General features: G+C 46.5%; 1 protein-coding gene across 3 annotated transcripts; it reads right to left on the bottom strand.

Moving 5' to 3' along the window:
* Nucleotides 1–272: 272 nt before the first annotated feature.
* M1AP (meiosis 1 associated protein) lies at nt 273–20,371 on the bottom strand. 3 transcript variants are annotated; one of them, XM_021382542.1, is made up of 9 exons: nt 19,999–20,370; nt 13,606–13,788; nt 11,676–11,850; nt 6,909–7,082; nt 5,876–6,035; nt 4,240–4,381; nt 3,556–3,762; nt 2,844–2,999; nt 273–2,546 (listed from the first exon to the last, which is right to left on the bottom strand). In XM_021382542.1, exons 1-9 carry the CDS (start codon nt 20,245–20,247, stop codon nt 2,406–2,408), a joined length of 1,587 nt encoding a protein of 528 aa, XP_021238217.1. In that variant the 5' UTR covers nt 20,248–20,370; the 3' UTR covers nt 273–2,405. The 3 variants fall into 3 exon arrangements, with proteins under 3 accessions (XP_021238217.1, XP_021238218.1, XP_021238216.1); XM_021382543.1 differs by having other exon boundaries at nt 273–1,880; nt 19,999–20,369; XM_021382541.1 differs by having other exon boundaries at nt 2,410–2,999; nt 19,999–20,371.
* Nucleotides 20,372–23,181: the final 2,810 nt, after the last annotated feature.

The following is a 23,181-nucleotide window of genomic DNA, read 5'->3' as shown; positions in this document are numbered from 1 at the left end:
AATGTCATTTGGATATCAGGCTTCCACATATGTGGACAGCCTATGAGCCTTCCTGTTCTCCTTTGCTAAAAGCCCAAACTCCAGCTGAGAAATGTTACTGAGTACAGCAGGTCTAGCAGCCGTGGCTGAGATGGAGCAGGAGTCTTGGTCTCTGTAGGCCAATTGGGAGTTTTTTATCAGGAGAAAAATATTTGGGAACTGCCAAAGCCCAACCATATTCTTCCCCTTTGTGCAGCCTTTTCCTGTTTCTCATTCTGGAAAACATCCTTTCATAACCACTTCCTCCTCCAATGTGGGGTCCCAGCATGGTGCAGGTGTGAGACAGCCCTTGTGCCAGGTTATTTTTTTCCCATGCTGGAATTAGGGAGGGCACTGAAGAACACTCTTGCTGTAGGGGTATTGCCCTGTTTCACAACACAGTGACCAGGTGGAAGGCTCTTCAGAAAGAACCCCCAAATACCCCCAGTTTTGTGATTTCTTTCCCCTTGTAGTCCCATTTCCCCCTTTGCGAATTTCCCCTTTATCAGCCTCCTTTCATTCACAGTAAACCACCAGCTGCTGTTTGTTTACCCTTTCCTACTGATAGAATTGCCAAAGTAATTTCTGTATGGGTCATCAGATCAGATAAGGAGGGAGGGGATTATTTTATCTGCCTGACTTTTCATATTGTCTGGTTAGCATGCCCCAGGTGAAACCATTTCTGTGTGCATTCATGCCATTTGTTTCTGGCCACTCCCCATTTCCTCACCCTCTGAGCTAGTTTGTTAGAGACTGGTGAGGACTGGCCATCTGCATGCATGCACACCCCAGGAGATGCATCTCCCTGTGCTGCTAGGGACGTCTACCCTTTCCTCCAGGTACCTGCCCTGAGCAGCTGCCTGCATGCTGCCTCCTGCTCAGGCACACAGCAAGATGGGGATTGGTGTGGCCAGGCTTTGCATGCACCTGGCTCAGCCTGTGTGCAGTTGTTCATGGCACAGATCCCACATGGACGCAGAAGCAGCATCTGGTTCATCTCAGCCTCAGCAGCAACTGTGTGATGCCCTTCCCTCAACACTTGGAAGGGTCCTGTTGCCATCCTCTGAGACTCCACAGCACACGCTGTACTGTAAAGATTCAAGTATCAGATGAGACCACCGCTATCAGACACAAACAGGGTCTCACCGCCTTTTCTTCTGCTGGGTGCTTTACCATCTCAGTGCACATCTCATGAATGGGTAGAAAATAGGTAGCAATCAGAGCATGCTGGTGAGCTGTGATCCTGGAGCAAACAGCTGGCTCTGTCCTGCCACTGCAGTCCTCCAGGAAGCACGTTGTTGCATTGTGCCCTTGGTCAACAGCAGCTGTTTCTCAGGAAATAGAGGTCAGTCCTAGGATTGCCACACACTGTAAGCTCTGTAGACCACAGGCAGTAAGGTAACATTTAGCAAGAGGTCTTTATTTTGAAACAGAATGTTAGAACAAACTAAGTGGAATGCAAATCCCTGCTTGTGTGCAGTATCCAGGAAGCCCAGTGATGCTGCCCCACCTTGGTTAAGTTGCACTGTCCTCAGCTCCTGCTCCGGCAGGGGCAGCTGTCCTATGCCTGCACTGAAAAACTAGGGCTCACTCAGCTCTCTAGAAAGCTGCAGGCCAACTCCCTGCATCTGCTAAGCCTCACCAAAATGTACTGGCCATGCTGGCTTGCAGAACAGTCCCTTACATGCAGGTGGGCCATAAGGTGGAGGGCTTCCAAGCAACAACTGGCAGGGAGGAGCGTGCTATGCTGGGGTCCAGCTGCAGTGAGTTCCTGCATTGTGCAGGAGTCGCCAGGACACTGCTGCTAGCCTGGCACTTGCTGCAAATGCATCCATGAGCTCAGGAGTTGGACAAGGAGACCACTGTGGAAGCAGACAAATCAGTACTGTCATGGATAATGCTGCACTGGGGGACAGCATTCTCCAAAAGCCCTGTTTTATGCTTATTCAGAACACTCTGTTGAACCTTCTGCAGGATGAGGGTGGCTTGACATTGCTGTATAGCTTATCTATCTGCCCCACCTCCCCACCACACTACCTTGCAGTTTTTCTGCACTCACTGACAGCACGCTGTGGTTTGTGGGCTGCACTAGCCTATTCTAAAAAATGTAATTTGAGGCACGTTGGTGATGTGTACTGAAAAATCAGGTGTTGTAGGGGACAGCTGAACAACAAGAGGCCAAGAAACCCTAGAGAAGCAAGCTTCCAGCCCACTGATTTAGTGACAAACAAAACCTTAAAACAAGGAGCAACAAACAACGGGAAGCACCCATCTGACGTAAGCCAGGCTCAGTGTCTTGCCTGTCTGCTTCTGGCTCAGTGGCGACAGAGCAGAAGCCAAGCCATTAACTGCACGAGAGCAGGTGTTAGCAGTGCCCTGGGGCATCTTCAGTGCAGGATCTTGTCATCCTCTTTGGGGAGGAAGGAGTGCACGCAGGAATCTCTCCTCACCCCTGCTGGTCTGAACAATTGGGCAGGAGAAGGAGCCATCAGAAGGGGTGCCACTGTGGCTTTGGCTCTGCTCTGATGCTGCAATGCAGGGATGAAATATTAATGCACTTTGGGGAAGGAGGGGTTAGCTTGTCCAACACTTCACTGCATGCTGCTGCCTCGTTGTGTTTGCATGGGCCACCTGTTCAGCACCCATCTCCTTAACAGCACAAGCCATACTCACCTCTCTGCTTCTACAGCTGTAACTGAATACCACCCCGTCATATGCTGGCTTCCCTGTCCCATCCAGGTATCAGGGAGCTGCCCTCTTCCCTTCTGCAGGCAGCAGATCAGGAGAACAAGACAGGGTCTGTCTACACTGGACGAGAGTCGTACCTGCTTTGGCTGATGCCGCTCTGGTCGCTGGTCTCTGGGCTGGGGCTGCTGCCTGTGCAGCGGTCTGTACAACGTGCTTTTCAGGTATTTGTACAGGTTGCTTTTCAGGTGTAAGGGATTATAAGTGACTTCCACTTCTAAGCTGTTCAGGGCACTCTGCTCCGACAGAAGAGAGAACATGGTGGCAATTAGGTGTGACAAGTGGAGGACTTATGATTTTTATTATCATCAGTATTAGTGGCTGTCTTTTTTTTTTTTTTCCTCTCTCCTGGGGGAGCATTTTTTGCAGGGATGGTTTTGTTCTTTGGAGGAAAACTGTAGGATATATCATCTGCTGAGAATAATTTTGAGTGCTCCATCATATTCCAGCTGTCACTGGATATTTTCACAGCTGTTCCCTCCTCTGTTCATCTGCTAAGACCTATAGTGAGAGCCCTGCCCTTCCTGACATCACCTGAAGCAGAGCCAGAAAACTGAGAACATATGGATGCACAACAGGAATTGCAGAAGTCTGAGTCTACTAGAAGAAACAGAGATACCTTATGTGTTGATTTATCATACGTGTAAAGAACCTACTGAAGTACGGGAGATAAATACATCTTCAGTAGCATCTGCATGTTCTGTGCATGGAGGTTTACTGTTAGCCCGATTCCCTGCTTGTATAGCTGGCATTCCTTCCACAGATTTTTGTGTAGGGTCATCAACAACTTACCTCTATAGGGCCCTGTACGCTCTCAGGATGCTCAGCAAGGAGGGCTGGGAAGGCTGATGGCATCAAGAGCTCTCTGACAGCCACCGGTTTGACAAGCAGAGTGGCAGAGTCAGAAGGGATAATGACGTAGTAGGAATGCACCACAACGTTCCAGCTTGGACAAGTGTTCTGTGGCTCATGTTTGGCCAAAAGCATCCACTTCCTTTGCTAAACAGCAAAAGCCAAAGCCAACATGTAAAATGGGTAACAGCTGCTTCCTTCAGCACATTCACTCTAAGATCGCTACTGTGTGTGGTGGCTGAGGACAACCCAACTGTCTTAAATGAATGCAAGACAATTCTTAAGAAAACATCCAAGTTTAATTTAAGACCCATTCTGTAATGGAAAGTCCTTCACATCCCAAACTATTCTTACAGTTAAAAATACTTGCTGAACTCCAACCCTGATTTTGCACTTTCTATCTCCATTTCTGATAGGCTAGAGCACCTGTTTGATGTGTTGTAGCTTCTTTCCAGTAGTCACGGTGACTGGAAGGACTTAGAAGCCCAACCCTGGCACATGAGATAAAGCCATACATTTTGAAACATGTTTTCTGGTGCAGGCTTGAAAGATCTTACTGGATATACACGAACAACTCCTTTCTGTGGCAATCCCTCCCCATGAGACTGCGATTTTTACACTCACCAGAAGACTATGACATAGAGCATGGAAGCTGTGCTGGTTTAGCTCCAGTTCGTCCCAGTCTAGCTGCCAGCAGCTTGTGGGCTTGATGATGAAAGGCAGTCCATACAGTACAGATTCGCAGACCCCTTCAGACTTCAGAGCTCTATAAATGACCAGCTCATGTTAAGCACAGCCAGCGTGAAACTGCCAAAAAGACTCGGCAGAGGGAAGACGAGCTCAAGTGGCTACGGTTGTACCAGCTGCAATACTGCTACAAACAGTATTTGTAGCCACAATGAAACCCAGCTGAACTAGAGAAAAGTCCAATTGCAGTGGAAAGCACTGCCAGGGCTTTGGTGCTGATCAACACTGAATTTGGCACCCTCCAGCATGCTGCCAGATTCCCCTGTATTTCTTTTGTCAAGAGTATGCCATGGAGCACATTCAATCTTCACGTATTTTGAATACAAAACAGACTACTAATTTGGCCTCTTGGGCAACACATCACCCTAGCAGTTGCATTTCTTCCCAAGCAATGTTAGTGTATTATGGTTATCTTTCACTTCAACTGCTCCTGCACACAGCTAGCACCCCCCTGTAAACACTACCATATACTTTAAACAAGGGAGGCCAACTTTTTTATACTGTCTTATAAGACAACGGGGAATGGCTTTAAACTAAACTTGGGGATATTTAAGATTAGATGTTAGGAGGGAATTCTTTACTCAGGTGCCCAAGGCCAGACTGGATAGGGCCCTGGGTACCCCAACCTGATGCAGGGGAACCAGCAGCCCACGGCTGAGGGGGTTGGAACCAGATGGACTTTAAGGTCCCTTCCAACCCAATCTATTCTATGATTCTATGAATCATTCACACACAATTACTAAGCACTCTTCAAACACTGACAAGCTGAGAATCATTTTAAGAACAACTATACAGAAAGAAGTCCAGAAATTGCACAACATTTTCACTAAAAACAAATCTTCCCATGCCTACCAGCAGAGCCTGCTGATGGGAAAGAAAACAAATTCTTATCTGAAGTAGTGCAGCACTGTGAAGCTTTCATTGCTTTTTTGCCTAGTAGTCAAGTAAAGAGATCGGGCTCTAACAGCCAGTTAATTGCTGTGGCCTCATTTTAGTGAAAGAACAATAGTATTGTATATGGAACAATGGCCACAACGTGTAGGGCTTCACACAGGAAGGAATCAACTGTTGCAAGAATAAAATCTATGCTTTTAAACTCATGAAGCGCTAGCATTATGGTAACATCTTTTTAGACTTTGCACACCTGTCAGCATGTACGGGGTGTGCTAGTCCACAGTGCCAAGAGGTAAAGCTGGTGGGAATGTTTTAGTGCAGAATTTCACTTGCTCTTTGAGTCCCAGGCACTTGCATAGAATCATAGAATTAGCAAGGTTGGAAAAGACCTACAAGATCATCCAGTCCAACCATCCACCTACCACCAATAACCCCACTAAACCATGTCTCTCAACACAACATCTAAACATTTCTTGAACACCTCCAGGGACGGTGACTCAACCATCTCCCTGGGCACTTCATGTTGATATAACTGATTCCTAGTTGAAATTGCACAGAAAGCATGAAGGCTATTATGCCAGCCTTCCAGTTACCAAGTAAAAGTTGTAACAGCACTTACTTTACAACCTGGAGTTTATACAGCACCGTAGCTGGCCAGGCTGTCATCTGGCAGGCTGAATTCAAATCAGCTGTTCTCACGGTGCCATCAGTTGTCCCAGAAAGCAGAGTTGGGTCGAGCAATCTTTCTTGCAAATCACACTTCAGAAGAAAAGAATCACCTTTGAGAAACAAAAACACAACAATCTGTGCCAGTCTGGAGGCCGTTATGGTGGCTACTGCACAAATAAAGTCACACTAAGCCTTCTGATCTGCTTGCTGAGTATGTGTCTGCAGGAGCCCCTAGCACCTCTCTGTGCTTTGCTTCCAGACCACAGCCAGCTTGCAGACCATTAGCAAAAAACAAGTGTGCTTCTGCTGCCATGGCAATGAGAGGCAGCACATTAGAGACAACACAGCAGCATGGAAGGGGCTGCTGGAAGCGCACATGCAGATTCCCATGGCAGCACAATGGTAACAACACAGCCGACAACTACTTACAGGAAGCATCTATGTCTGCTGTAGCTGTTGGTGGTTTCATTGCTTACTTACCTGAGTGTTAGGAATTGGTTAGGAATTTGGACTTAGAGGAAAACGCACACACAAAAAACCCAAACACCAATAGATAAAAACATGTCCCAAGCCCCTTTTAAAGACTGGCCTTATTTAAGTGCTCTGGCACAGACCTGTAGCATCAAGCACGAGGAACATAATTTTAGAGTTATAAAGCTGAGACAGAAGGTCTCTGGCTCTCAGTAAGGCCCCTTTTATTTTGACCCAGTGGCTATAAAGTCACATGCTCTTCAAAGCACATTTTTGCTGCAGAATGGAAACAGACTGTAGCATCAACAGCCATGGGACACACCAACCCAGACACATTCTGAGCAGGTGGCTGAGAACCTGAGGCAACAGAAACTCTGGAGAGCTTTCAGTGTCACTCCGAGGCCTTACTTGAGTCTCAAAATGAAGAGGAACATGTCCAGGACAGGCCTGGGTAATCTTTAAGGCTGTGGGAGTCAGCAGCTCCCTGGAGAGAGGAAGAGAAAATGAAATACCTAGGGTTGGCTTGGGTGCAGTGCCATGGCTGAGGCCTCCAGATGGAAGAAGGAGATGAAGATGTTCCCTCTCCGAGCCACAGTCATGGAGCCATGTTTTAAACAGCATCTCCAAGCTGATGACATTATCCTCTATGGTTTGCAGATCTATGTCCATTCCAAGGATGGCAATATCTGCAGGGAAAAATGGTGAAAATGCACAGAAATCTTTTCAGTCATAAAAACCAACATTCTTCTGCATTTTGCACTACACTATACCCCATTAGCTCTTCAAATGAATTTATACAGGAGATGCTCCAGAAGCCATTACCAAGCAAATCACAGAACAGCATTGTGACAGTTGCCCTCTTAGAAGAGCTTTGCTATAAGCTGAAGGTTTGTATAAGAAATCTGAGAAACTGCAAAACAGAAATGCTACTGTAATAGGGAATTTTGTAGAGTGACATACTACTCCTTATAAAGAAGGTGAATGTTACTTTGCAATATGGACACAACTAAATTGCTAAACACCATAATACTAGGAGCAGCTAGTCACAGAACAGAAGCAAAACTGGACCTGGAACTGACAAGACACGGAGGACGTGGTTCAGTACATTACTGCTGAAGTGCTGCTTGGTAGCAGCAATCACAAAGCAGAACATCCATGCAGATAAAACCACAGTCCAAACTATCCATCATTGTTACATTTCATTTCAAAGAAGGAAAATACATAACATTATGAGAATTCTTTAAAAGAAATTAAAAGGAAGAGTTAGAAATACCTGCAAGGACGTAGCAAATATTTCAGCCACCATTTTAAGGTGCAGAATGCATGTGATCTACCAACTACATTTAGAAGTGGGCAAATGCAGGTTGGAGGGCAGCATCAAGAAGGCCATAATCAAGATGAATCCCTCTCAAGAAAGAAAGAAACAAAAGAAAAAAACATAACACTCCCAAATAATAACCCCAAGGTGTGTTACAGTGAAAAGCTGTCGAAGTCTGGCAGATTAAATTAATTTGAAAAAGATAAAAAATAAAGTCGGAAAAAGTGGGAAAAACAGAGTCTGATGACCAATTTGCAAAGCGCGTGTGTGTAATACAGGCCTTTGCAAACACAGGAGAAACAGAGCCTGGTAGCATTAACGGGGTGCACAAAACTGAGATGTGAAACAAGTATTCTGAGGCACTGAGCGAGCAGCAGGAAAAGCCTTCTTTTGCTAATGAGTTTATCAGTTCAGCCAATGATTAAAATCCAGTGCTACATTCACGTGCTATGAGAAGTCTTTTCTTTATGCATTCATATTTACCGGTTGCAAACATAACGCTGTGCATCCTCTCCGATGTTAAAAAAAAGATGGAAATTTATTAATCTCTCCTACATAATGAATAATATAAAATGGATTAAAGGGCTACAATAATGACTGTAAATACTTCTTCACATGGCTGCAAATCGCAACTTGTAGTGTGGCCATCAGAGCAGGATGCCCTACTCCCTGTTCGCCTTGCAGCCTTGAGGAAGGCACTGGGTTCATGCAGGTTGTACTTCTGCAGCAAAGCAGCATCAACTCCCAGCTGCCATGGGAGGTGCCTCACGTTGTCCTTGGTGCTGAGAGCTTTTCCTTCTCAAAGCCCAATCTGACTGCCCTGGGCTGCAAGGACTCTTTTTTTTTGTAGCAGCTCTTGTATATACACACTAGCTTAGGAACGTTACCATGCCTTATCCCAGTCTTCCCAACGCTTGTGGAAATTTGAGTTCCTCCCTGGAGCAGTGCTGGAGGATGCCCCAGGAGGAGCAAATCCCTCATTTTTCTCTGGAGACAGCTCCTCGTGAGCAGAGTTATTACCTCGGTCAGTCTCTAGTCCTGATGGTAGGATCCGTGTTCTGGTTTCCCAGCAGAGTGCACTAATCCAGAACATGCACCTGGAAAGCTTGCTGGTTGTGCTTCAGCTGTGAGGAACTCCCTCGTTTTCTTAGACCTAGCTGTCTGCAGAGGGCAGATCACCTGTGTTTTGAATGACAGTGTTTTGGGGCAGGTAAATATTTTAGTTCTTTACTCAGTAGATTTCTTTTTTTTGGTACATTTCTCTAACAGATACATAGCCACTTACCCATCTTAAGTTGCACAACAGCTGGCAACTGTAAAAATAAATTCACTGGATTCACTGGTGTCTGTAGGAAGATTAGGTTGGGATGCTGACACCTATGTGTGATGGCTCCAGAAGTCCTTGAACACTAGGTACTCAGCGCCATTTGTTGGTCAGCCATCCGCAGAGAGCATATAGAAAAAGGCTCCTTGGGGGTTGCAGAAGATGGACTGCGTTCGTAAAAAATGTATTGGTGCTTTTGCTTCAGTGCTTGTTTTTTTTATCCCAAAAGACAGATGCTGGTGCTATCTATGGGACAGAAATATTAACTGCCATTTACAGATGGTTTGGCAATATCCAGATGCTTGAAGTGTTCATAATGGAGTAGAGGAAAGAAAGGCACAGCAATAATTCCTGTGTTACCCATTAGAGCCCAGTTCACTGCATCCCACTGCTTACAGCCACACACTACTCCTGTTGCAAAAGCTTTATATATTGGGCTCTATATGGGATTTATTATCTTCGTTCCAGTCTGCAGTCTGCCAAGCCCTAATATTCCACCCTTGAAGAAACACCATAGGTTTAGTCTCTGTCCCACTGAAGACTTGCTTTGCTGTTCTGAAAACCCAGTCCTTACTTCCTGTCACATGGTCTTCATGTAGTATTTCTGTGTTCTGTATCTGTTCATTTTTTCACTCCAGATACTGGGAACAAGGGCCACACAACTTCACTTTTACAAACAACAATGGGAGTTTGCATGCTCTAAAGCAGTCTTGTGGTCAAGAGGCAAACAGCATCTTGTTCTGTAGTGTCCATTTTCCAAGGCTTCCCTGCATGGTTCTGTGCAGCATCAGCACAGTGCGAAGCCCGGACAATAACGCTCCTCACCTGAGAAGTCAGCATCTGCAGCCACCTGAAATGATCCTTTCTGTCCATATGGACTAGAGCAGTGTTTGCAAAGAGCACCTCAGCCTCAGAACTGTGGGCAACAGCTCCTTCCAGAACCATTTTGTAACTCACAGTTCTGGTGCTCTTGGGGCTCAGATACACTGAATTAATTCTAAAGCAAGGTTCTATCGCTCTGACATGGATCCTCTTCCTTGTGACCCAGAGGTGGTGGTGCTCATCATGTAAAACAGACCCACTCTTCCTGCAGCAGTGAGCAGAGCTCTCCCAAAGCCTCTGGTCTAAGCAGGCAGCCTACAATAAGCATCTCAGTCTCTCTGAGGGAGTCAGTCCTTTCCAGGCAGGAAGATTTCAGCTTAGTAAAAAAGCTGCTGTATGTCTCAGAACTTGGTTATAAAGACCTGGATTAGGTCTAGCCAGCAGGCTAGCAGAAGGCAGAGGCAGCGCAGAGCAATCATCACCTGGGGCAAAATGCACCTGGTATGTGCTATGAGGAAGCAAAAGCAGCACAAGCTCCTGCTATTCAGGAGTTACTTCATCAGCCTCAAGAAAGAGCTGAAGTAACTGAACAGATTTGAAAGTTAGATGAAAAGCAGTATAGAAAATAAAACTGTGGCACTGCATGCACTGTACAGGCTTCTGCCAGTGAACTGCTGTGGTACAGGACTTCTGGGCACCCCCTCACTGATTTACGGAGACACTGCTCAGCATTGTTCGCTATGTAACAAAAGGTTCGCAACAGGAGCTAACAGTAATTTCTTGTTACTATAGCTTAAATTATTTCTGCTGAAAACTCTCAGATTCGTGGAGGCATTCTTTAAAGACACAGCCAGGAAAAATAGCATCTAGGGCCTGGGGTGTGCTGCCTCTTTCATTAATGAAGCACGGGGTCATGTAGGCGGTGGGCAGGACCAAGAGGAATCTGTGCTTTACCTGAAACAGTCCCAATCTCTGCTCTACCAAGGGACCAGAAATATACTACCACAACCTGGAAAAGAACAGCTAGAGGCAGGTAAGGCAACAACATCCAACACTGCCTATCACTCTATAAAAAAGTATTACCCTTGCTAGTAAGCAGCCTTACTCTAACTCTGCAAGGCATCAGGCCTCAGGTTTATTGAGCTTGTTATCAACCTGCTGTGAGAACCCAGTGTGTGAATCAAAGCTTGTTGGTCTGGAGCTTAAGTGTGAGTTAACAGCAATGGCCTTAAAAATGGAGACCTGGATTGAAAATAGAGGCTGCCTGGCTCTAAGGAACTCATCAATAAGTGCTTTTACTGTTTACTCAAGAAGTACAATCTTAAGAGCCTGGGAAAAGCTGCCCTAAGCATAGAAAAAAAATGCAGCAGTGAAGCAAGAACAACAACAACAAAAACAGCTAATCAACAGTACATTACTTGATGTAGTTTGAAAATGTAAATCCCCCAGGCATACTGGAGTATGTAGTTTGGGGGCAGAAACTAAAGGCTAATGCTCAGCAGTATGAGTGTGTCAGTGTGTGCTGTTCTCACAAACTCTGCATTTATTCTCTTTAATTCCTCAGTAAAGCATACTGCACAGGAAGTCAGTTTTTAGTAACACCGAGAGAAGAAGTGCATGAGATCTACGTGCTAAGTCTGCCCAAATGTGATAAAGCACCCAGAGAAGTGCAGTGGTACAAGCTTATTGTCATTCTCCAGTCTCAGCAGTTCCCACTTAAGTGAGTGACACTAAATGGCACAAAGGAAAACGGCAGGTATTGGACAAAGGCAAGAAGTAGTGCTGTCCAAAGCCATGACTTTTGCAAGTACTCACCACTGCTGCTAGGCTCTTCTGGTGTGCACTGCTCCCCATCCTCAGACTCCAAAAAGTCTCTCTTCAAAACCTCAACCACTTGTATCCTTCTCAGACTCACAAGGTCTACATCTTCTAACTTCCTTTCCAGCTGCTTTCCTATTTCTTTACCTGATTGGCTCGTCAGAATTGTGATCTGAAACACAAATCACAGTGCAACAGCCACCTCTGACCCTAATCCTCTGGTGATAAGCAGTGATCTTGGGCTGCCACCTGTTTGAATAACACAGGTGCGAATACAAAGGAAGCATATAATCTATTAAAAAAAGACCTAAACACACAGTTTTTTTTTTTTTTTTTTAGCCTTAGCTCTTTTGTAAGCTGCATGGATTCAGAGGTTCACTTAGGAACACCAACAGCTTTTGTGTGGTTGCTGGAAGAAGACGTAACCGACTGCTATCTTATAGAACACACTTTGCATGTAAGGGCAGTGAGACAACATATGCACAGGACTCCTCCCCTGGCTCTTCTGAGGGAAAGCACCACTTCCCATTACAGCACCAATTCCTATTTCAAGTAGATTAAATCTGGTTGTCTCACTTAAAGGCTAAATAGGAATTACTAAAATATATGTGTGTACATGTGTGTATGTCATCTATACTAAAAGGTGTTTCCATAGCAAATAACATCTTCTCTATCCAAATGCATCTCCGGTGCTTGGCTCTGAAGTACTGAAAGAGAAGAAAGATTATGGCCTCCTTTAGGATATACTGAAAATGGCTAACAGGGACTGTTCTTGAAGTGGGGGGAAGCTGAACTGTCTACAAGAGACTATTGTCTTCTGCAGAGCTATAGACAAAGCATTTGCTACTCTGATACACCTTTATTTAATTAAAACCACAGGTATATTTCATATATAGACTACCACATCGCCTTTACCCTTGTCACAACCTGAGACATATGAGCAAAGGCCAGTCAGAGACCAGGAGAGAGATGTCCCACAAAAAAAGCCGAGCAAGCTACTATGACTTCTCTTCACATTACTACACTTCCTCAAAATAATCTCTTAATACCATTATACTTCCCAACCTGACAAGAAAAAAGCCTGCTGGGGACTTGAAAAATGCTTTTCATCTGTAGCGATCAGAAGGACTAATGCAATGGAAATAGTGTTACAAAAGGTGGAAGGAAAACACAGCGCTCACCCGGGTCAGAAGATTTTGGGCTCGCAGGGAAAGGCTCCTACCAAGGAGGGATCTCCAGGCAGAGATCCTTCCTCAGGGGCAGTCAGCCCTTAAATGAGGCCTAAGAGAGGTGGAGCCAGGCTCCACCCCTTCTGGTTGCACAGGTGAATTGCCTTCACCTGTGCTCCCAGGGCTGCCTGGGTCTTGCCTCCAGGTGCTCAATCAGTGGTTCAGGCCGTGACTCAGCAGTTCCCATACATCATCCTAATACAGACTGGCCACGTTTCCTGTCCCCATCGCTGTGCCTTCCCTGGTGCTCCTGGTTTTGTCCTTCTGAAGTCAATCCTACTTCATCCATGAGACCCTCCCTGTTTACAAGCAACAGACCTAGGAGGGCACCTTTCCTATTCGGCTCTCCTAGCACCAGTACCAAGAACAACTTCTTATCAACTTATCAATGTGTATAAATGCCTGAAAGGAGGGTGCAAAGAGGATGGAGTCAGGCTCTTGTCCTGGCACTGGGCACCACTGACAAGAGGAAATGGACACGAACTGGAATACAAGAGGTTTCATCTAAACATCAGAAAGTACTTCTTTACTGTGCAGGTGATGGAGCACTAGCACAGTGCTCCCAGTGGGGCTGTAAATCCTCCCTCTGGACGCGGGTCCTGGGTATCCCTCTAGCACAGGAGTTGGACTATACAACCTCAACCATTCTGTCATAGGCTGAAAGGAAAATCACCACCATCTTCCCAATGTTCTCTTACCTCAACAGAACTATTTGCCGAGCCTCCTGCTGCTGTGTGTCTGCTGTATTGTTTGAACTGCTGCAGTCCATCCTGCACAGCCTGTACCACTCCATTTCCCCCCTGTGGGAAGCAGCCTTCTCTTGGTAGTGAGCGGAGCTCTGAAATACAGGCTTGAACTCGTGCAAAGTTCTCCTTCAAGTGCTGCAAAACAATACTCAATGAAATCAAAAGACTGGAAGTGTCATAGTTATCATATGAACTATTTTTCCCACAGTGTGGAAAGAGGCTTTTGAATGAGCAGCAGTGAGGTAAGACTGGGGCGAGGAGTTTTGTACTTCTACATGGCTTTGTAAAGCCATGAGCGGTGATGTGAATCTAAACCAGCTGACTGTAGCAGCACACATGAACACTCCCCAAGTTTTCAGCTGTCTACCTGTTGCCCACTGCTAGCCAAAACACAGGAATTGTGCACATCCCTCTCCTCTGACTCTGGATAATACAGAGGCAGAACTTGAGACATAAACATGATGGATGTGAGTACAGGAACGCCTGGGTAGTGTGGTAACCCCTGACAATGACCATATGTCACCACTGCCATATCCATAGTCCTTCACTCATCAGACTTGGGCCCTCTGGGACCTGCATGCAAGATGCTTGGGGTCAGACTGCATCAGCATGCTCAGAAAGTGGTTCCACACACCCCTGGGTAACAAGTCTAGAGGTGACACCAAGGGAAAAAACCTCAAACGTGTCCTTTATTGTTCTTACTATATTGTTCTATACAGCAGCTGTGTGAGGAGAAGGAACTGCAGAAAGTGATGGGGTGTTTCCACAGAACCTCTCCTCCTGGGAACGTGTGAGTGGGCTGTTGGTATGACCCAGTAAGACATTTTTTAAGCTTTCCTAATTCTATATTAGCACATGCACCACAGTAATGATTCTCAAAAGAGCAAATCATAGAATCATAGAATGGCTTGGGTTGGAAGGGACCTTTAAGATCATCTAGTTCCAACCCCCTGCTATCAGCAGGGACACCTCCCACTAGACCAGGCTGCTCACAGCCCCACCCAGCCTGACCTTGAACGCCTATGGGAGAGGGCATCCACAACCTTCCATCAAACGCTGATGGAATGTCTGTGGACCCTCCTGCTTCAAAAATGAGCTACCAGAGTAAGTGTTAGAAAACAAAATATATCCCAGAGTTGTCATTTCTAAGTGTTTAATTCCTTCAAGCAATAGCTGCTGCTGTACAATGGCTGCCCAGGGTCAGGTAGCTGGACTCGTGATGGGAAGATGAACATTCTAAATGCACAGATTATTAACTCCATGCCCTCCACTGTGCTTTGTGTCATTCTCCAGTACACAAGAATATTGGGCCATATTCTCTTTGCCTTAGATTACCATGGCTGCCAAACCCTTATATCACATATCACAGTGAAGAACGATAATGAATGATAGCACAACTGGAGCAATATAAGGCACTGCTGCTACAAGTCACTTTCATTCAACAGCTCCCGAGCACCATGGCTTACAGCATGGCCTCTCAGGGTGAGTTATGCACCAGGTAGGCAGAGGTGTGTGATAACAAGCAGCTCAGAGAGCTCTGCAAACAGGGTGGGGCAGAAAGCTGGGGCAGCCCAAACCTCTCCTTGGAAAGGTGATGAGCAGGTTTAAAGAAAGTCACCACACTTTGAACTGGCTGTACTCTACACGCAGTAAATGCCTGGCCCATTATCTCAGCTCTTCTGTGGGGCTGGTAACCTTAGGTACATGCACAGAACACAAAGAGCCACAATGCTCTTCATAGTGCTGTAACACAACTCTGTGCAGTTCAGATGCCTGCCCTGCAACCCTGCGAGGCAGCTGCAGCTCACAGAAGTGTAGAGCAGCTGTCCCAGCTCAAGTATTGCTCCTGGCTGTGTCAGAGCAGGGCTCAGCTGCTGGGCAGCCGAAGTCCAGGTAACCCCCTGTCCCTGAGAACTGGCACCAGCAGAGTTATGTTTTATCTGCCTGTGCACAGCACTTCAGACATTAACTTGGGCAGGCATAAGCAAGCTGCAGTTTCAACTCTGGAACATGCCTGGGACATAAGTTAAGCTTGCAAGCACAAACTGGGATGGCTAACTCTTTCTAACCACACTCCTCTTCCAGTCAACTGACACTAAGCTCAGTGCCAAAGGCTCTGAGATGCGTCTTGCCATATGACATTGCCCCTTTGTTACACAGCTCCAAGAACTCATAATTTCACACTGTGCAGCAAAACATTTTCATCTGCAACATTATGCTTCTTCCAGAGAAAAAGTACCAAATCCAGAGAACAAAGCTGGCTGCAAGTCAGGGGATGCACTGCGCTCACTTCCCCCCACTTCCCTTCCCATGTTATACCCTCACTCACTCCACTTTCTTAATTTGACAGTCCTTGTAGTGGATGCCTTTCTCCTTGGTTTCTCTTTCAGTACCTTTGTCAGTGATGCTCTGGGAGTTGTGGGGGATGGCCTGCTGCCCGCCTTCTGGGAAAACTGCAGGAATAGCACCCATCAGATGGAGGTGCTCCAAGTCCTTACTCACTTGCACATTTAACATTTCTGTCCCTTTAATGATCACTCCCCCACATGTCAACATCTGTTGTCCTCTATGGTTATTTACTTTATTCTTGGTCTCTCTCTCTTTAGCACTACCTCTCCCTTTCCAGGGGACTCAGTAGAGTTTGGCTTCTAGGAATAAACAGTAGGAACACACACCTTAAAAGCTTGCCTAGGAAAGACCAAGAGAAGAGTAACCATGCACCACATTCCCTTACGTGCTCTCCCAACCTCTATTTTCAGCTCTGGAGGTTTCGTGACCTCATGATTTGCCTAATAAGCAACCTTCAGCATAGCTCTATCTGGGTTTCCATAGCACTCAGAAAGATACACACAATGGAAAAGACGTTACAAAACAGGAGGAAGGACCAGCACAATAGGAAGGTGCTACAAAGAAAGGGAAGTAGATTGCTCACCTATATCAGAATATTCTAGGATCACAGGAAAAAACCTCCACCAAGAAGGGATCTCTAGAAAGAGAACCTTCCTCAGTGGCACTCAGCCCTTAAATGAGGCCTAAGAGGGGTGGAGCCAGGCCTTCACCTGTGCTCCCAGGGCTGACTGGGTCTTTCCTCCAGGTGCTCAATCAGTGGTTCAGGCCATGAATCAGCAGTTCCCATACAGTTTCTCATTGAGAGCCAACAAGTCATTCTCTAGCTAGATCAGAAAATTATGTGATAAACAGTATGTGCTGTTAGCACAAAGGGGCAAGAGTACAGAAAAAGCAACTGAGCCTTAGTATTTCTAGATGAGGATGAAATGGAACAGATATTTAGCAGACAGATATAAATCTGTTCCTGTTATCAGAAGCTGCAGAGGAACAGGTATCATTATTAACAAAATTGGATTAATCAAAGATAGCCATCCTACTGTACTGTCCTAAATGGAGAAAGAATAGTTCTGGAAAAAACAGCCTTCAGTACTTCAGCAGACATTAACAAAGAGATGGCTCAGTAGGTAGAACTTCCAGGCCAAGCTGGGGAGAAGGGAGCAGGACCTCCTGCTGCAGTCATAGAATCATATCATAGAATCATAGAACGGCCTGGGTTGAAAAGGACCTCAGAGATCATCCAGTTTCAACCCCCCTGCTGAGTGCAGGGTCGCCAACCACTAGAGCAGGCTGCCCAGAGCCACGTCCAGCCTGGCCTGGAATGCCTCCAGGGACGGGGCATCCATAATGTCCTTGGGTAACCTGCTCCAGCGCCTTACCACCCTCTGAATGAAAAGCTTCCTCCTACCAGCCAACCCAAATCTCCCCTGTCTCAGTTTAAAACCGTTCCCCCTTCTCCTATCGCTATCCACTCTCATAAACAATCATTCCCCTCCTGTTTATACGCTCCCTTCAAGTCTTTGAAGGCCACAATGAGGTCTCCCCGGAGCCTTCTCTTCTCCAAGCTAAACAAGCCCACTTCCCTCAACCTTTCTTCACAGGAGAGATACGCCAGCCCTCAGATCATCTTGGTGGCCTCCTCTGAACTCGTTCCAAGAGCTCTGCGTCTTTCTAGTACTGGGGGCCCCAAGCCTGGATGCAGTACTGCAGATGGAGCCTCACAAGAGCCAAGTAGCAGGGGACAATCCCTTCCCTCTCCCCTCTCCTCTTTTAATGCAGCCCAGAACATCTTTGGCCTTCCAGGCTGCCAGCGCACGCTGCTGGCTCATGCCCAGCTTCTTGTCCACTACGACCCCCAAGTCCTTCTCCGCAGGGCTGCTCTTGAGGATTTCTTCCCCCAGGTTGTATAAATACCTGGGATTGCCCCAGCTCAAGTGCAGCACCTTGCCCTTGGCCTTGCTGAACTTCATTAGGTTCACACGGGTCCCCTTCTCCAGCCTGTCCAGGTCCCTCTGGATGGCTTCCCCTCCCTCCAATGTATCGACTGCACCGCTCAGCTTGGTGTCATCTGCAAACTTGCTGAGGGTGCACTCGATTCCATCGTCTATGTCGTTGATAAAGATGTTGAAGAGCACTAGTCCCAAGACTGAGCTCTCGGGGACACCGCTCGTGACCGGCCTCCACCCTGACATAGAACCATTGATCACAACCCTTTGGCTGTGACCAGCCAACCAGTTCTTAATCCACCAAACATTCCATCTGTCAAATCCATACCTCTCCAATCTAGAGAGAAGGATGTGGTGAGGGACCCTGTCAAAGGCTTTGAGTCAGGGAGTCCCATGCCTACCAACGGGTGTGTAGTACTGCTCAGGCCTTCAGGTGAGAACTGACTGCACTGGAGTGCGCACTTTGCCAGCTTGGACAAGTCCCAGAGAAATATAACGTTATGGCAAAAGAGTTGATGGTGTTACCAATCAAGCAGGAGGAAGAGGTATTTTTAGCTCACCATGCAGCATTGCTGAGGTTAGTACTGAAACATAGCATCCAATTTCAGTGACCATATTTTGAATCAACTTTGAAGAAGTCAGAAGAGTGAATACAGAGAAGGGCTTGGGAGTTGAGGGACTGTAAAAATGCTTTGCAGTTATACTCTTTTGTTCTCTTTCGTTTACCATTTAGAAGGCTACAAGGGAAACGGATTATTTTTGAGGAAGAAAGAATAAGGTATAAGCAGTTTCTTCAATCTAGCCAAAAGAGGAAATACATGAACAAAGCCCTGGAAGCAAAAGGCAATAAATGCAAATTAGTAACCAGGTGCAAGTTTCACAGTGACAATGATAAACCAATAGAAGAAGTTATAAACAGAATTAGTTCATTCTCCATCTTGTAATCTGCATCAAAGACCTGAATGTAGGGATAGAGTTCACCTTCAGCAAGTTTGCTGGTGGCACAAAGCTGAGGGAAGTGGCTGACACCCCAGGAGGCTGTGCTGCCATTCAGCAAGACTTGGGCAGGCTGAGAACTGGGTGGAGAAGAAACTGATGGAGTTCAACACGGGCAGTGCAGGGTCCTGCACCTGCGGAGGAACACCCACAGCGATAGTACAGGTTGGGGCTGGGCTACTGGAGAGGAGCTCTGTGGAGAAGAACCTGAGGGTCTTGATGGCCAGTGGTTGACCATGAGCCAGCAGGGTGCCCTGGTGGCCAAGAAGGCCAATGGGACCCTGGGGTGCGTGCACAGTGTGGCCAGCAGGACAGGGAGGTGCTCATCCCCTCTGCTCTGCCCTGGGGAGACCACATCTGCAGGGCTCCCCAGTTCAGGGCAGACTGGGAACTGCTGGGAGAGCTCCATGGAGCATGTGGAGTTGGTGGGGGCTGGAGCAGCTCCTGATGGGGACGGGCTGAGAGCCCCAGGGCCGTGCACCTGGAGGAGAGAAGGCTGAGGGGACGTGAGTGGTGCTGGTGGGGATCTGCAGGGTGGGGGTCAGGGGATGGGGCCGGGCTCTGTTGGGTGGTGCCCAGGACAGGGGCAGCGGGCACAGGATGGAGCCCAGGGAGCTCTGTCCAACTGTGAGGAAGAACTGCTGTGCTGTGAGGGGGGCACAGCCCTGGCACAAGCTGCCTGGAGGGACTGGGGAGCTTTCCTGTGCAACTGCTGTAGAGAACTGCTTTGGTGGGGTGGGTGGACTAGGGGAGCTCCAGAGGTCTCTTCCAGCCCCTACAGTTCTGTGACTCTGTGATTCTTGGAAAAGTACAACAGTACAGAAGGGAACAGTACAAGAACTCATTTATGCACATGGGCAAGTTCACAGGTCAAAAACATGAGACTCCTCCTTGTAAACATCATTCTTTCAGAAAATTAACCTCTTCCATTAAGTCTATGAAGCTTTGAGAATGATTAATTATTTAGATATAAATATGCAGTACATCAGAACTTCCTTTACTGAACTGTATTGCGTTCATGTTTGTGAGATCCCAAGAGACATAATTTCACACATACCACAAAGGGAAGCAAACACTCCTGCTGGTTCTGTACCAGGTAGAGGCTCAGCAAGGGAATGCGGCAGGGACCTGTCAAACTGCATGCCAAACAGAGCGAGTTTTCCAGAGCTTCCGAGAGTACAGAACAAGTGTTGGCCCAGGAAGGTGATGTGACATCCACAATGAGAATCCGCGATGGCTGCTGGCAGCATGCTTTAGTAGCAGGAAACATTCTCCGTGTTTCTGAGAGTAATTTTCTGGAATTCATGGCTTCTGTACATTGTTAGTGGGTATCCATTTACCCATCTGCATCTGAGCAGGAAAAATTAACAAACAACAGTAATGAGTGAGACTCTTCCCATTCACCAAAAAGTAACCTGAGATCACATCAGACATTTGTGAATTGGACTTCTGTATCTTTCATCAAAGCATTTGTCCGTACTCTAAGATAAACCCACACAAAGAAAAAGGAAAATGCATAAAGTCAGAAAACAAAAGGGTTCAACTGAAAAAAAAAAAAAAAGCAGAGAAAATATACTCATGCAGATGTAATTGAAGCAGTTGGAAATGCTGCTAGCAGAGCCAGCCCCGGCCCATGGGTGAGCTGTGTGACACGATCCCCCTGCATGGCTCAGGTGCACGGCAGTGATCTCCAGCAGCTGCTGAGTGAAGACTCTGAACTTACCCCTCCTGTTTCTGCAGTGGCCACAGAATTGCCCATACCTTTTCAGTATGAATTAGAATAAATTCCTCTTTCTTATGGCTGTGCAACCCCCCAGAAGGTTCTCCAAATCTTGGAACCGCCCCTCGGTGTGCATGACAAGGCTCTGGTCAGAACCCAGGACTGCGTGCATGGCTCTTAACTGGTGTGCTGCATTCAGCTGTGACATGCAGCTCTTCTCTGTTTGCCAAGGAGAAAAGCTACCATATCTCTGACTGTCCCCAGTAATTCACAGTAAGAATCTCTGCAGGCCTCAAAAACAGCAAGAAATGCATTTCCATCAGAAAAAGAACTGTATCTCTGGGATGCTTGTCAGTGCACTGCTTGTCAGTGATGGCAAAACAGAGAGATCACCACTGATTTAATTTCAAAACTGAGGCCAACAATTCAGAACTGGTGGAAGAGTTTTCTATATGGTGTACAAATGTGTATATCTTGCTGTGACTTGTAACCTGATACAAAGTAAAAAGCTGTCAGATACCACTTTAATCACTGTCTCTCCCGGAGCTGTGCAATATACTGTAGAGTTTACTAAATTACTTCACGAATTCTTGAAAAATATTTGCCTGTCTGCATTTTTTGTGTGAAGATTTGTACCTCCGCAAGCAACCAGTGCCTGCTCAAACAACGAAACAAAGCTCATCCCACAGTCAGAAATATTCAAAAGTTGGCTCTTTGGTTTGTCTTCATTTCAGATGGAAAACTGAGCCCTGATACTGAAAAATACTCAGTTTTCCTGATTCGGAATGAATTCTCTCATTCTTGACATCTTTACAGGACTGTGCTTGTTTTAATCTGCTTCAGTGCAATGGATCCCTTGGCAGCTATGGGCTTTATCAGCTGAAGGAATTTCATTCCTTCGTAACTGCGACGTCTTAATCTGTGCTTCGCAATGCTCACACGATGTCTGTGCAGCTCTCTGCACAGTATGTGACGTGCAGTGTGAAGTGCCCATCTCTCACAGCCCTCGCTGTTCTGCTGGGCTGCGGTGAGGCTGGTGAGCGGAAGAACTCTGCAGAATAGTCTGTAGTTGCTATGGCAAAATAACATCATTTAAGCAGCAAGTGAACTGACAGGGAGCCTCGCCTAGGGCACTGCACCGCAATTCAGCGTGCGTGAGAGACAACTGCTAGGCCCAGCATCTGCTGTGACATGAACGTACTGCTCAGTGAAACAGAGCTTATTAACTGCCACAGCGAACTGCGGAGGGCAACGTACGTTTTGCTCAGTGCAGGAAGATGTGCATTTTTCAAGGGTGGAAAGAAAATCCTGCCACGTTGGGTGACTTGTGATTACTGACGACATTCTATCGTTGCACGTTATCCCATGTGCTATATTTGCATTGTAATTAAACCCTAAAGACTCACTTTGACAGCAGCCTATATACAGTGAAGCAGACAGTGAAACCAAGAAAACCTCACAACGCGATGCTAACGAATACAAACTACTGGCAAGGAAAAGCATATAAAGTGGAGAACGGAAGGCACCAACAAACAGTGACCGCCAACAGGTCTAAGGGAAATTAAGGTTTATTCTTTAAACCGTTAAAGAATAAAAGCTACTGCTTAAACACACCGAGAAGACAAACTGGAAGTAGTATAAATCCGGTATTATTTTATAAGCATAATATTTTATTTGACCAAGCAGAAAAAGCGTTCAGTAGATATTTTGATATGCGTTTAGAAAAAAATGCACTGGTGACTAATTAGCCTTTCTGCCATTCGTGGCTACAGAGGACACTAAGAACAGCTGCAGTTTATCTACCGAGCCTGGGCAGGAAGACATTTATTTATTACAGCTGCAGTTGATCTCAGTGGTCTTTTCCAACCTTAATGATTCTATGATTGTATTTAAAAAGGTCAGCACGAACAGAAGAACAAAAACAAAGTATAAAAAAAGCAGCAAATAATTGAGCTGCTGGAATGATTCAACATCCTATATATCAAGGGATACTCTATGTTTTTTCTATACATCAGTGCTAACAGCCAGTTAACATAAATAAGAGGCTTCAGGCTGGTGTCTTTGACACAAAATCACCTACTCTTATTAAGAATAGTCTCTTCATCGTAGTGTTAAAATCACTTATTATCATCCTTGTAGATTTTTTTTTTTTTTTTTTTGCTTACAAGGAAAGGAATCACGACGTTACAGGAGCTTAGAAAACGACCCTCATTCTAAATCGCTAAAAACGATGCAGCAAACCACTGCGAATGCTCCTCAGCCTGGCGACAGGCAGACGCACGCTGAGCTACAGGGACCGCGCGGCAGCCCCCACAGCGCGGCCCCCACAGCGCGGCCCGCCAGCAGCGCGCTGAGAGCGCTCGGAGCGACGCGCTGGGACGCAGCAGCAGCGCGCAGTTCCCCCCCCAGGCCAAAGCGGACAGGCTGACTTCATGGCACCCCTCGTCCCACCGCTACCACCGCACATCCGAGTCGTCACCCCTCCAACACGCGGGGCGGGGCCTCCGCCGTCCGGGCCGT

Source organism: Numida meleagris, unplaced genomic scaffold, assembly GCF_002078875.1.
Source record: "Numida meleagris isolate 19003 breed g44 Domestic line unplaced genomic scaffold, NumMel1.0 unplaced_Scaffold250, whole genome shotgun sequence".
Classification (NCBI taxonomy): domain Eukaryota; kingdom Metazoa; phylum Chordata; class Aves; order Galliformes; family Numididae; genus Numida; species Numida meleagris.
This window is presented reverse-complemented; position numbering and strand designations above follow the sequence as displayed.

What these genes read in the sequence shown, in the direction of transcription:
- M1AP (XM_021382541.1), bottom strand. Translation starts at nt 20,247, where the DNA reads ATGAATTCCAGAAAATTACTCTCAGAAACACGGAGAATGTTTCCTGCT. An exon ending in CGGCAAATAGTTCTGTTGAG is followed by an intron (nt 11,851 to 13,605) that starts GTAAGAGAACAT and finishes TTTGTGTTTCAG; the next exon opens with ATCACAATTCTGACGAGCCA. An exon ending in TATAAACTCCAGGTTGTAAA is followed by an intron (nt 4,382 to 5,875) that starts GTAAGTGCTGTT and finishes GGTCATTTATAG; the next exon opens with AGCTCTGAAGTCTGAAGGGG.